Source organism: Panthera onca, chromosome C1, assembly GCF_046562875.1.
Source record: "Panthera onca isolate mPanOnc1 chromosome C1, mPanOnc1 haplotype 2, whole genome shotgun sequence".
NCBI classification, from domain to species: Eukaryota; Metazoa; Chordata; class Mammalia; order Carnivora; family Felidae; genus Panthera; species Panthera onca.
This window is the reverse complement of record NC_138346.1, coordinates 146,459,802-146,473,229: the sequence shown is the minus strand read 5'-3', so window position 1 is coordinate 146,473,229 and position 13,428 is coordinate 146,459,802. Positions and strand designations below refer to the sequence as shown.

The following is a 13,428-nucleotide window of genomic DNA, read 5'->3' as shown; positions in this document are numbered from 1 at the left end:
TGCTAAGTCAATGCCAGAATGGCTTAAAGAAGACAGACAAGAACTTACAACTATATTTCGAGGGAGGTTGATTCTGTCTGCCATAGTAGTGATTTCTTTGAAAGCATTCATCATTGCCCGATCAGAACTACTCATTGTTCTCCGATTTTGGTACTTAGAATTGCCAAATTCATCAAAACTTGCAGCTCCTGTACCCTGTAAAACAAAGTTTTATAACTTTATGCAAAAAAAGTTTTCAAAGAATGAACCGACATTTCTAAGAAAACATAACTTACATGATCTGACTCCATATGCCCAAGAAATCTACCCTGTGGCTCCTCCCTATTCCTTAGTAGAACAAATACCAGGTTAAGATGGTTTAAATGAGTATCTGTGAGAGAAGCCAATAACACAAACTGTCACATTAACAGACCTAGGGAGAAAAATTGAAGGATCTTCTCCAAAGGTGCTATAAAGGCAGGCAAACAAAATTCAAAAGCCATTTTTCGAGAAGAACTCGCAAAATACTACAAATGAGTGGGTGGTGCTTATTAGAAAATCACTCCTCCAGGCTTAGGCCAGAACAACGATTAATGGAGAAAAAAGGCATGCTCTGTTTTACTGTGCTTCACTTTACCGCATTTAGCAGAGACTGTATTTTGTTATTGGGGTGGTGGTGGTGGTGGTTGTTGTTAACAAATTGAAGGTTTGTAGCAACCCTACATTGATCAAGTCTCTTGGCACCATTTTTCCAACAGCATTTGCTGACTCCAGATCTCTATGTCACATTCTTGCAATATTTCAAACTTATTCATTATGGTGATCTGTGATCAGTGATCTTTGATGTTACTCTCGTAATTGTTTTGGGACTCCACAAACTGCACACTTCTAAGACGGGAAACTTAATAAATCTGCATGTTCTCACTGCGCCACTGAGCAGCTGGTCCCCCCACCTTTCTCCCTCTCCTCAGGCCTCCCTATTCCCTGAGACACAATACTGAAATCAGGCTAATTAATAACCCCATAATGGCCTCTCCATGTTCAAGTCAAAGGAATAGTCCTATGTTTCTCGTTTTAAATCAAAAGCTAGAAATGTTAAGCGTAGTGAGGAAGGCATGTCAAAAGCTGAGACAGGCCAAACGACAGGGCTCTTGTGCCAAACAGCCAAGTTGTGAATGCAAAGGGAAAGTTCTTGAAGAAAATTAAAAGTGCTACTCCAGTGAACACACCAATGATAAGAAAACGCAACAGCCGTATTGCTAATGTGGAAAAAGTTTTAGAAGTCTGCACAGAAAGTCAAACCAGCCACAACAATCCCCAAAGCCTAATCCCAGAGCAAGGCCCTAACTCTATTCCTTTCTATAAAGGTGGAGAGAGGTGAGGATGCTGCAGGAGAAATTTGGAAGCTAGCAGAGGTTGGTTCGTGAGGTTTAAGGAAAAGAAGCTGTCTATAGTACAGAAAGTGCAAAGTGAAGCAGCAGGAGATGTAGAAGCTGCAGCAAGTTATCCAGAAGATCCAGCTAAGAGAATTCATGAAGGCGGCTACACCAAACAGATTTACAGCCTTCTACTGGAAGAAGATGCCATCTAGGACTTCCATAAACTTAGTTGATAAAGCAGCTGCAGGGTTTGAGAGGACTGACTCCCAATTTTCAGAGAAGTTCTACTGTGGGTAAAACACTATCAAACAGCATCACAAGCTACAGAGAAATCACTTGTGAAAAGGAATAGTCAATTGACAGAGCAAACTTCATTACTGTCTCATTTTAAGAAATTGCCAGGACATCTGGGTGGCTCCGTTAAATGTCTGACTCTTTTATTTCTGCTCAGGTCATGATCTCACTCACGGTCATGGGATCAAGCCTCACGTTGGGTTCTGCGCTGACAGCACAGGGCCTACTTGAGATTCTCACTCTCCCCCTCTCTACCCCTCCCCTGCTCACACATGCACATGCGTGTTCTCTCAAAATCAATAAATAAACTTTAAAAAAAATTTGCCACAGTCACCTACCCTTCAGAAACCATCAACATCGAGGCAAGACCCTGTACCAGCAATAAGGTTGTAACTTGCTGAAAGCTCACATTATGGTTATTAGCAATACAGTATTTTTAAATTAAGGTATATGCATTTTTTTTTTTTTTACATAATGCTACTGCATACTTAATAGACTACGGTACAGCATAAGTATGACTTTTATATGTACTGGGAAGCTACAAAAAAGGCATTTGACTCTCTTTATTGGAATATTTGTGTTACTGTGGTGGTCTGGAACCAAACCCGCAGCATCTCTAAGGTATCCCTGTACTAGGAAAACTAGCCAATATAATGTAATTATAATTACATAATGTAATTAGACAAAAATTATATTAACTATACTGGTGTAATTATTTTAAAATTAGGCAAGAGAAAAATTAGAAGTACTAATTTGAGAAGGAAGTGGTAAACGATTTGCAGGTAGTCTTTTTATATACTTAGAACACTCAAAATCACTGTAAAACTGCTAAAAATAATAGAATTCATTAGAGGCAAGGTCAAAATGAATAGAAATCAATAGCCTTCATATGTATAACCAAACAGAAGACAATGAAAAACAAAAGCGCCAATACAAAACAACAAAAAAGATACGTATCTAGGAATCAACTTAAACATTCAAGACCCTTATGAAGAAAACATCCTCTGAAGGACACACATGACTTAAGGAAGTGGAAAAGCATACTATGTTTCTGGACAGGAAGAAGTCTACTTTCCCTAAGTCAACTTGCAAATAAGTCTAACCAAAACCTCACTGAAAATACCAACTTTTTTTTTTTTAACAAAGTGATCCTAACCTTTAAATGGAAAAGACTAGTGAAGAAAATGCTAAGAAAGAAGAGCAACGAGGAAAAACTAATACTACTAGATATTAACACAGTGTGGTGTGACATGTGACTGACTAGGCCAGGACAGAGAAAGGACAGAATGTCCAGAAATATTCCCAAATACATACAGAAATTCAGTGTATGACAAATGTAGCATCTTAAGAATTTCTGCAGGGTAGGCATAAACAACGGTCAAAGGATACAGGAGAAAACAAGTGATAGTGGTTATCCTGTTTTTGACAGGGAAAGAGGGTTGTGGTGGGAACTGAGTTTGGGGGTCAAGAGAAAATTTATTGTGTTCTTTTTACATTTGTGTATGAGTCATGTATTTCCTATTAAAAAACAAACACTAAAAGAAGTTACAGTGTCCATTAGCTGTGATCTTAGATTTTAAGATGTCCTCAGTATGCTTTTTACTCAGCCTGTAAGGCTAAAGCAAATGCAGAAATCACCTACTTAAGATACTATCAGCTTTTTTCAAAGCCTATACCACTTTTCAAATTTTATATGTACTTTATAGAGCATGAAAAAATAATTAATAACTTGCCTTTTCAGAACACTTTCTTAAAAATAGACTATGCAGTGGTATAGATGAAGTTCTGAAACAGCATCACTTGATTAGTTTTCTTGAATATTGCCCCCACTACTTCCAATTCAGATAAAAGAGCAAAAAAGAGCTAGGTTGCCAGACAGATTACACTACTGCCTTATCTAATAGCAGCCACTACCATTTACTGAATACACACTACATGTTGTTATAAACACTTTACAATACGTTCCCATGTAACCCTCAATGTTTCTATGAAGTACTCTTATTCTCACTTCACTGATGAGGAGTGTGAAGCTTTATACGTCATTTAGGTAGGTCATAAATTCACCAATATTAGAAAACAGGCTATGCTGACCTACAATTATCTTAGGTAATGTGGGGGGGAAAGAAAAGACATTTATAATATTCAAGGAACATATCAATAAGACCTCATAAAGATCATTCTACATTCAATTTTTGGGCAAAATGTGCTTCATGAAAACAAGGGCCTAAGATATAAAGACTGTAATTTTGATCTGTGTGGAAGATATGTGTAAGGGAATAATCATTCCACAACAGTATGACTGGTAAATCTCATTCTCAGGTCAAGATTCCTCACGGGGCAGTGACTGATACTTTTGCAAAGTTTCCAAAACCCCCAGGTCTTTGGTTAGTCCATACTTGCTACTTCCTGTTGAGCGGATTTATTACCTTGCCAATCATGGTTGACAAATCTCCGTCACTCAGTAGAGGATTCTGAGAGTCTCCAACTCGAGATGGATCTTTTGTTGCTTTATCATTGCTGAAAGTTCTCCATTCAGACCCCACGTCAATAACTCGGTCACCTAAAAATACAAGCACAAGTCTAAATAGGATCTACTGAACACTCTTTAATGCCCAACTCAGGCGCTTTTATTCCTAGGAAATCTCAACATGGACATCTAGGCTCCAGCTTAAGTATCAGGTCTCAGACATCTGTCCTAAAGCGTTCCTTTAACTATGATGCCAGGCCAATAACCCTTTTTAGACATTATGCTTTGATTAGTCATATTCTAACTTTTGGAAGAAAAAAGTATTAGTCAAAATAAACACACACAGCAAAATAAAGCTATTCATATGTTATACAAAGATAAATGTGATTCAAAACCAAAATTTGCAAGGGACATAGAAAAAACCAGAAAGCACTTTTCACAATGGTATTAATGCACAGTTTCATATAAAAAAAAAATTAAGCTTTCATGGGAAATGTTTTGCAAAGAACTAAGCTGAAACTTATGTTTTAGTAACTACTAAATGAAAAAAATATTTCTGGCTAAATAATTTATACAGAGTAAAATGTTAAGCCTAGAATTAGTGAGAAGAAAACCAGGTAGGTATTTTCTTTTTAAGCAAAGGGCCAGTGGTAAAATAGGTCACGCTAGGAAACTAAATAGGAACAGATTTGGTTGATCACTGCTTTGGGGGGAATGCTCAGTAGCTCGTAACATCTCCACAGCGACAAGAGTTATTACCACTGAACAGCTGCCCACGCTAGTCACTGTGTAAATGTTCTCTGTTAATCCTCCCAGTCTGATAAAGGTAGGTACCACTTTTACTGCCACTTTAGAAATAAAATTTGTGTAAGATGACACAACTAGAATGGAAATGTGCAACTGATCCCAAAGACTGTTCTATACTGGATTTGTAAAACATGAGCTTTTCCACCAAAGTGTGACAAAACTGAGAGCAGGAACCAGACCATTTTCATTGTTGCCTAAAGAGAAAGGAGAAAGAAATGGCAGAAATTAGTTAACTCAGCAATTAAAAGAGCTTCTGGTGACAGTCAATTAATATAATGGTTACGAGCACGGACTGTACCATTTGCCACTTAGCCTTGGACAAATCATGGCATTTCTCAGCTTTAAATCTCCCTAATAACCTCACAGTCTAAAGATCATAAAGATTAAATAAGCCAAAACAGGTACAGCACCTGCATGTAAAGTGATTAAAAAGTTCAAGGTGAGTGCCTGATATTAGCTATCTACTACTAGGAAAATGAAAATAGTTTGACACATCTTCTGACATCTCCCTCCTTTTGAGACTTTAACAGTAGCAGAGTGCTCCGCTACAGGTATATGACCAGAAGGACAGCAAAGAGAAAAGAAGGAAGGAACTCAACGTAAACTCTGCTAAATCCTCTGAGATACTGTCTATGTAGTACATTAATTAAAATGCTTATGAACCAAGTATAGTAATCTTAATCTAATTTTACTGCTTTATTTAAGGACGGAGGTAAATGTGCAACAGAATCATTCCTGATGGTTCTGGAATAATTTATATTTCTTTGAACACTCAAAACACTTGGGAGTAACCAGATATCACTTGGACTATTTCCTGTTACAAGGGAACTGAGATGAGAGGCAGGGTCCCCATCTGCCCTACCCGTATGTAGTAAGAATGGCCAAGGAAAGCAGAAGCAGGCAGATCAGTTTATAAGGCAACTTCAGGAGATGAGAGATTGAGCAGGTGGCCCCAAATAAGAGCAAAAGAAGGTTAAATGGATGGGACTGTCATGATGGATTTTTCTGCTTCCCTCTCAAAAAAATAAACATCACTAAACTTGGGAAGCAATTCTAATTATATAAATTAAGATTTTAAAAACTTACCTGAAAGTAACAAAACCTGTAATTATGGACTGAAGTCTCACTGTAATACTAACTAAACAAGGCCTGTATCTCAGAGACCAATTTAAAAAGACTGATTTTTCTTCCTTTTCATAACAGAATTATAATAATGCCTGCTTACAAATGTGTGTGTGTGTGTGTGTGTGTGTGTGTGTGTGTGTGTGTGTGTATGCAAAACAAAACTACCTGTATTCTCAACACTAGGGAAAGCCACTGTAAATATTTTGGTATATATACTTTCTGCCTTTTTAATTCATGTGTATGTTTTTTCCTTAAATTAAAATTAGATCATATTGTGCCTGTTCCATGAAAAGCTCTGTTCACCAAATCCACATCATAAACACCAAAACAAGATTTTTTAAACAGGTCAGCCCCTTTAATAGCATCTGACAATTAAAGGGATACTATGATGTCTCCACACACTATATCTAACTTTCCTAGTCAAAAAACAAAAATACACAAACATGCACATAACAAAAAACTGTGGCCTTCATATCTGGAGTTACTTGCAAAAATCTAAGTTCAAATAAAAACTCAAATGTCATCATTAATTTGTTTAATGAATGAATTAAGAGAACACGGTATATGAAAAGGCAGGTAGGTATGCTCACATCTTTTTAAGTCTCTCTAGAAATCTAAAGATGAAACATCTTGGCTAATACTTTATTTCATACCATTTTCCTTTTGGCCCCCCAAAAACCTACCAAGAGTCTCTTTTATTGGTTGCTTTGCACTGCCTTTAGAAAGACAAGATGGATTAGGGAAAAAAGGGGGGTGGCGGGAGTTGGCCTAGGACAGTATAAATAGAAAAGCCAGAACCGGGTAGTGATGTAATTTTTCCACATACGTGGGAACAATCTACATGACTCATTCAACAATCTGTGATTTGTGCTAAGAGACATTCCCTCTTTTTATATTTTACTGCTCAAAACATAGCATTTATAAGAAATAAAATTTCCAAAATAACTCAAATAGCACATCATGAAACTATAACTAGAGCACCAGATTAAGTGCACGAGTAACAAAATAGGGCAGACCATTCAGAAAAATCAGAGTGCATAAAGGATTTTCATTTGAAGAAACCTAAATGAGGCAGCATTTTAAAAGATGCTCTGGAAGGAAACTGCAATACAGTCTTTTCAAGGGTAAGTGTATAATCAACCTTCAGCAAAGAAGCCTGCCAATACACACACACACACACACACACACACACACACACACACACCCTCCCTCCCATATCCTTTAATGTTCCACAAACAGGAAAAACATAGAAATGTTTACCAGTTATGTTCTCAACCAAACACTAATTTTTGTAAAATGAACACGAGACAGAAAGTCTCATACAAGAATCTTCACAGCAGCATTACTCATATTAGCTAAAAACTGGAAACAACCCAAATGTGTGTTAACAGGAAAATGTATACAATGGGATATCCCTCCACAAATAAACTACTGATACATGCAGTGATGTAAATGCATTCAAAAACTATATGCTGAGCCCGAAAAAAGTCAATTACTAAAAAAAATAATAAAAAATAAAAAATAAAAAAACTACTATATAATTCTAGTTATAGGAGGTTCAGGGGCGCCGGGGTGGCTAAGCTGGTTAAGCGTCTGACTCTTAGTTTCTGCTCGAGTTTTGATCTTGCAGTTTCATGAGTTTGAGCCCCATGTAGGGGGAGCCTGCTTGGGATTTTTTCTCTTTGCCTTTTTGCCCCTCCCCTGCTCACATGCTGTCTCTGTCTCTTTCAAAACAAATAAATAAATAAAAATTTTTATAGGAAGTCCAAAAACAGGCAAAATAATCTCTGAAAATAGAAATCAGTACAGTGGTTGCTACTGGGCTGGGGGTGGGGGGCAGAGGTAACAGATTAGAAAGAAACATATGGGAACTTCTGGGAATGGAAGGAAATGGTCTAAACACCTTGATTAGTGTGATTATACCAGTATATGCAGTGTCCAGATGTCAAAATGCAAACTGTGTATCTGGGATCTGTGCATTTTACTGCATGCAATTAGACCTCAATAAATTAAAAATAAAAATTCGCTCCCACCATAATATTGTTGATTTTGAATTAAGTCACACCAAACCTATCCATGATTTTGTGAATAACAATCTTCTTGGACAAGGGAATATATATACTCTTTCTCAAACTCATCTTTTAGATTATATGTATGTCACATTTATGACTAGATCTAATTTTTTTCTGTTAAAAATCTCATTTTCTAACTAGTAATTGCTGTAATATTTTATATGCTTATATTCAGCCACTTTTAATAGACTATTAATTTTTAAAATTTGATCTGAATATTCTAGATATAGAATCTCATCAGTGGCAAAGAACTTGTTCCCCTTCCAATGTTTAACTCCCATTTCTATATTATATCTAAAGCGCTTGTCAGAACTTTCAAAACAATGCCTTTGATTTAAAACAGAAATGTCTCCAATATTTCAACATTATGCAGAAAAGTAACAGGTGAACTGAAATAGTCATCTATTAAAACATCATTCTACTCCAATGCAGAGTGTCTTACATTATTAAGAATGTGTTGAGTTCATTAAATGTCTGTCATCTTAGCAAACCATAGCATTTCTTACCTACTATCTTTTTACATTATAAAAGCGAGCCATAGTTGTTTGTGGGTTATTATTCTTCTAGTACTTATGTGTTACGATAAATTAAGTTACTCTGGAGTAATAAGTAATTTCAGAAGGTTAGCGGCTTAAAATGAAGATTTCTTTCTTATTCATACCACATGTCTATATAGGGGTAGGACAGCTTTCTATGCCATCCTTATTCAAGATGATAGAATTCCTGCCACTTGAGACATGCTAGGGGGAAGGGAATGTATTAAGTTATGCACTGACTTATATATACTTTCCAATAGTAACATTTCCACTCACATGTCCTTGACCAAAGCCAGTCAAGGAATGATGCTTAACTCTGGAGGGGATGGAAACATAAATGTGCCATGTAGCTCAGAAGAGAAGAACCAGAATTATTAGCAAATAATCATCAATGTTCTTCCACATGACAATTAGCAAACAGAATCAAGCACTGTATTTTGTGGGATTTATGTATAAATTCATTAAAAAAAAAAAAAAAGATTGCTCTAGGACTTCCTTTTTCTGCCACACAACAAACCAAGGAATCAGAGTTAATTTTACTGGCTGATTATTTGCAAGTCTTGACTAATAACATTTTTTAAATGTTTAAAAGATACATTCCCCACTGGTGTGTGGATTGACTTGCAACCCTAAGGGTCTTCTGGTACAATGTAACGTTTTCTTCTATTGTACCTTTAATACTTTACAATATTCACCTGGATCTTCAAGTAGAACCATAATGGCTATCTTGTCTTTACCACTTTCTCATTCACTCTTTATAGTCTCAGGTTTCTTCTCTGCTTTACTGATCCAATTTCCTAGAATGTTGTCAGCTAATCACTATCTCAAACAGTTTTATTGTGTTTGTTTCCTTGTGCTATCTTATTTCTTTCTGACATTTTAAAAAACTTATTTATGAGAGCGAGCAAGCACGCACGTGCAAGGGAGGGGCAGAGAGAGAGGGAGAGAGAATCCCAAGCAGGCTCCGCCCTGTCAGCGCGGAGCCCAACACGGGGGCTCAATCCCACAAACCATGAGATCATGACCTGAGCTGAAATTCAGAGTCAGGTGCTCAACCGACTGAGCCATCCAGGCACCCCCCTGACAACATTTAATAGAAATATTATGGAAACTATTTCACTGATCACAAAAATCATTTATTTTCCATAACGTCCTTCTAGCGAGCTACATCAGGAGAATTTTGTTCAGTCCGCTGGATCACTGCTCCTCTTCATTGTAATAATCTGTCTTTAGAAGCTCCATGTGGACTTTTGTGCCTATTCATCCTGTACTCCTGTACTAAAGAACTATCAATCCATGTCCAGTGGTGGTGGTCATGTTGGAAAACCTCCCAATCCACCACTACCAGTAATTCTGTCTCTCTGCGTACCCACAGTCCCTAGCAGTTAAGATATGACCCAAATAAAATAAATTCCCAGTATGACTCTACAAATTTATTAGGAAGGATACAGGCAGGTTTGTAATTAAAGCAAAAATAATAGTGACTTAAAACAGGCTATAACTTTCTCACATTAACAGTCCATAGTTAATAGTCATAGACTAGTGTGACCCAGGCTCCTCCTATCTTTTTAATAAGCCAGCTTCATCATGATGAGATTTTCCAGCCTAATATGGCTGTTGGTGGTTCCCTTTATCATGTCTGCATTCTAGCCAGTGGAAAGAAGAAAGAGGAGGCACTTCCTTATGGCAGGATCTAGAGTTGTACATACCCGTTTTATGTACAATCCACTGGTTAGATCACATGGTCATACCTGGCTACAAGGGAAGCTGGGAAATACAGTCCAGTTGGGCAGCAACATGCCCAGTTAAAACATAGGGATTCTATTACTAAAGAAAGAGTGGGACGATCAGTGGCCTCTACTACTACAAGGAATAATGGGTTAGCTATGAGAGAAAGGAGAGGAGAAAGAATGTCCAGTAGAACCAGTATACTTTGCCTTATACTCTAAAGGAAACAGTACACAAAGACAGATATGTAAGCTCCTAACCAAGCAAGTTATAAACTACAAATCCAACCAGAGGTATTTTGTAGTACAACATTAAAACCAGAATGGCTTGGGGCACACCTAGGTGCTCAGTTGGTTGATTTCAGCTCAGGCCATGATCCCAGGGTTGTGGGATCGAGCCCCTAATCAGGCTCTGCACTGACCATGGAGTCTGCTTAGGGCTCCTTCTCCCTCTATCCCCCACTCACGCACTCTAAAATTTAAAACAAAACAAAACAAAACAAAAAGCAAAACAAGAGAAAAACCTAGAATGGCTCATAGTAGCAATCTAAACACTGCAGGGGAATACTGCAACATACTAAAAACAGCCAGGAAGCCAATATTGGAGAGTGATTTTCTAGGCCTGACCTAGATTCAAAACGTTTTTGTTTCTTATTGTAAACTTAAATTAATAAAGGTATTTTAAAAAAGAGTATTAGAATCACCCCAAATTTCAATTCTTTCTGCCATCTTTCTGGAAAATGATCTTACTTAAGCATTTTGGTATACAACCAGTAGAAAATTCAGAAGTAGGAGTCTTAGAACAACAGTCTGCAAGTTACTTGTGGACACAGGCTAGATTTATCTAAAACCATTTTGTCTGAACTACAAAATTTTTCAAAACATGCCAACTCTAAAAGTTCAATAATCAAAATGCAGTACTCAAGGTGGACAAACCCTAAGCATGGAGTTTTTTTTTAATTATTTTTTTTTCATATTTATTTATTTTGGAGAGAGGGAGAGAGAGACAGAGAGAGAGAGACAGAGTGTGAGTAGGGGAGGGGCAGAGAGAGAGGGAAACACAGAATCTCTCCAGGCTGAAGCAGGCTCCAGGCTCTGAGCTGTCAGCACTGAGCCCGACACGGGGCTCAAACCCACAAACTGTGAGATCATGAGCTGAGCCAAAACCAGACACTTAACCAAGGGAGCCACCCACGCACCCCAAATTGGGAAAAAAATTTTTTTTCAACCCTCAGAAAGTTTTACATTTATTTATTTTTGAGAGAGAGAGAGAGAGAGAGAGAGAGAGAGAGAGAGAACACGAACAAGTTGGGGAGGGGCAGAGAGAGAAGGAGACAGAATCTGAAGCAGGCTCCAGGCTCTGAGCTGTCAGCACAGAGCCCGACGAGGGGCTTGAACTCACAAACTGTGAGATCATGACCTGAGCTGAAGGCGGACGCTTAACTGACTGAGCCACCCAGGCGCCCCCCAAATTGGGAGTTTTTAAATTAAAAAAATACTAAGGTACTGTGGAAAATTGTTTAAGTCAACACATTACATTTGTTAAATCTAATGCTGAAACTGAAATGCATCTTTAGCTTTCACACCTTCTTCAGTCATTTACCCCTTTCTAACCATTCCTTCTTATGATATTTCAAAGAATCCTGATTTTTGGTTTAGTGTTACTAAACATTCTTATCAGAAAGCCTGGATTAAAGATAATTTTCAAGAGAAGTCTGATCAACAGATACTTTAAAAAGAAATACCATTAATACTATAGCCAGTCTCTAAATCACAGTTTTATCTTCCCCAAATGTAAACTGAGTAAGAACTCAAAATGAATTATCCCTTAGAAACAACCCACATCATGGTTAATTTCCCAGACCAGCCCATAAAAGCGTACTTTACTCATGACGTTTAGGCCCTTAAAAAACAAACACAAAACTGTACAAGTCGAGAGTATAATTACCATTTGGAAAATCATTTGTAAAGGAAAATGCAAAATGCATTGTAAATTCCATCCCGGAGTATGTCAATACATCTTGCTTTTCCTCAAATACAGGCAGGTTTGCAGCAGCATCTAAGCTAGAGACCCGCAGCTCTCATGGAAGATGCATCCTAACCTTAGTCACAATAATTTGAGTCATTCACATACCAGTACTTTCAGGCCTCTATCCTAAGACACATGTTTCTTTTTCCCTCCACTTGGAATGACCTTCCCTCCATAAACCTTTACTCATGCTTAATGGTCATATTTCAATGTAAATTCAACAGCAATTTCCCCAGGAAATCACTGCTTCCTTCCTTTGTGTTCTTACCAAACTTGGAAGAACTGTAATAGAGCTTTTACCATGCTATGTTGTATTAAGGCACCCTCCTCCCTTTCACGCGCTAGCCAGAGTTGCTCCAGAGCTTGCTTACAGCATCTGATACTTCTTTCACTCTCCCTGCCCAGCACACTGCTTTAACAGAAACAGGCCTGCTAAGTCCTACAGACCTGGATTTGAACCACTCTGTCACTTACTAAATGTGGAATCTTCAGCTAATTACCTAAGTACTCAAAGCATCAGTGTCACTCAAAGGGTAGCTGTGTAAACTGAGTAAAGTTAGTAATTCTCTGATGCTTAAAGTAACATCTACATTAAAAATTCTAGGGATGCCTGGGTAGCTCAGTCAGTTGAGCGTCTTGCCTCTTGATTTTAGCTCAGGTCAGGATCCCAGGGTTGTGGGATCAAGCCCCATGCTGGGCTCCATGCTGAGCATGGAGCCTGCTTGAGATTCTCTCTCCCCCTCTGCCCTTCTCCCCTGCTCACACGGTCTCTAAAAAAATAATAATAATAATTGAATTAATTAAAAATTCTAAATAAGGTAAGAAGGTAGTCTCTGATGGCTTATAAGAGATGCTAAAGCAAGAATTTGAAAGTGAATATTCCTTAATTTTAAAATATAGCTTAAACATATTAAATTAAACCTGAATATTTCCTTTAGGAAACACTAATGCAAATTTATTTTTTTTATTTTAAAAAAAATTCTTTTTAAAATTTATTTTTGAGAGAGAGAGAG

General features: G+C 37.5%; 1 protein-coding gene across 1 annotated transcript in view; it reads right to left on the bottom strand.

Annotated features, from left to right (window-relative positions):
* GTF2B (general transcription factor IIB) overlaps positions 1-13,428 on the bottom strand; it is a 32,403-nt gene that overhangs the window by 5,398 nt on the left and 13,577 nt on the right. Inside the window, exons 3-4 of the mRNA XM_060625463.2 lie at positions 4,079-4,212; positions 49-195 (exon numbers count right to left, since the gene is read on the bottom strand). Of these exons, the coding sequence (XP_060481446.1) occupies positions 49-195; positions 4,079-4,212 (281 nt within the window). The remainder of the gene's footprint in view (positions 1-48; positions 196-4,078; positions 4,213-13,428) is intronic.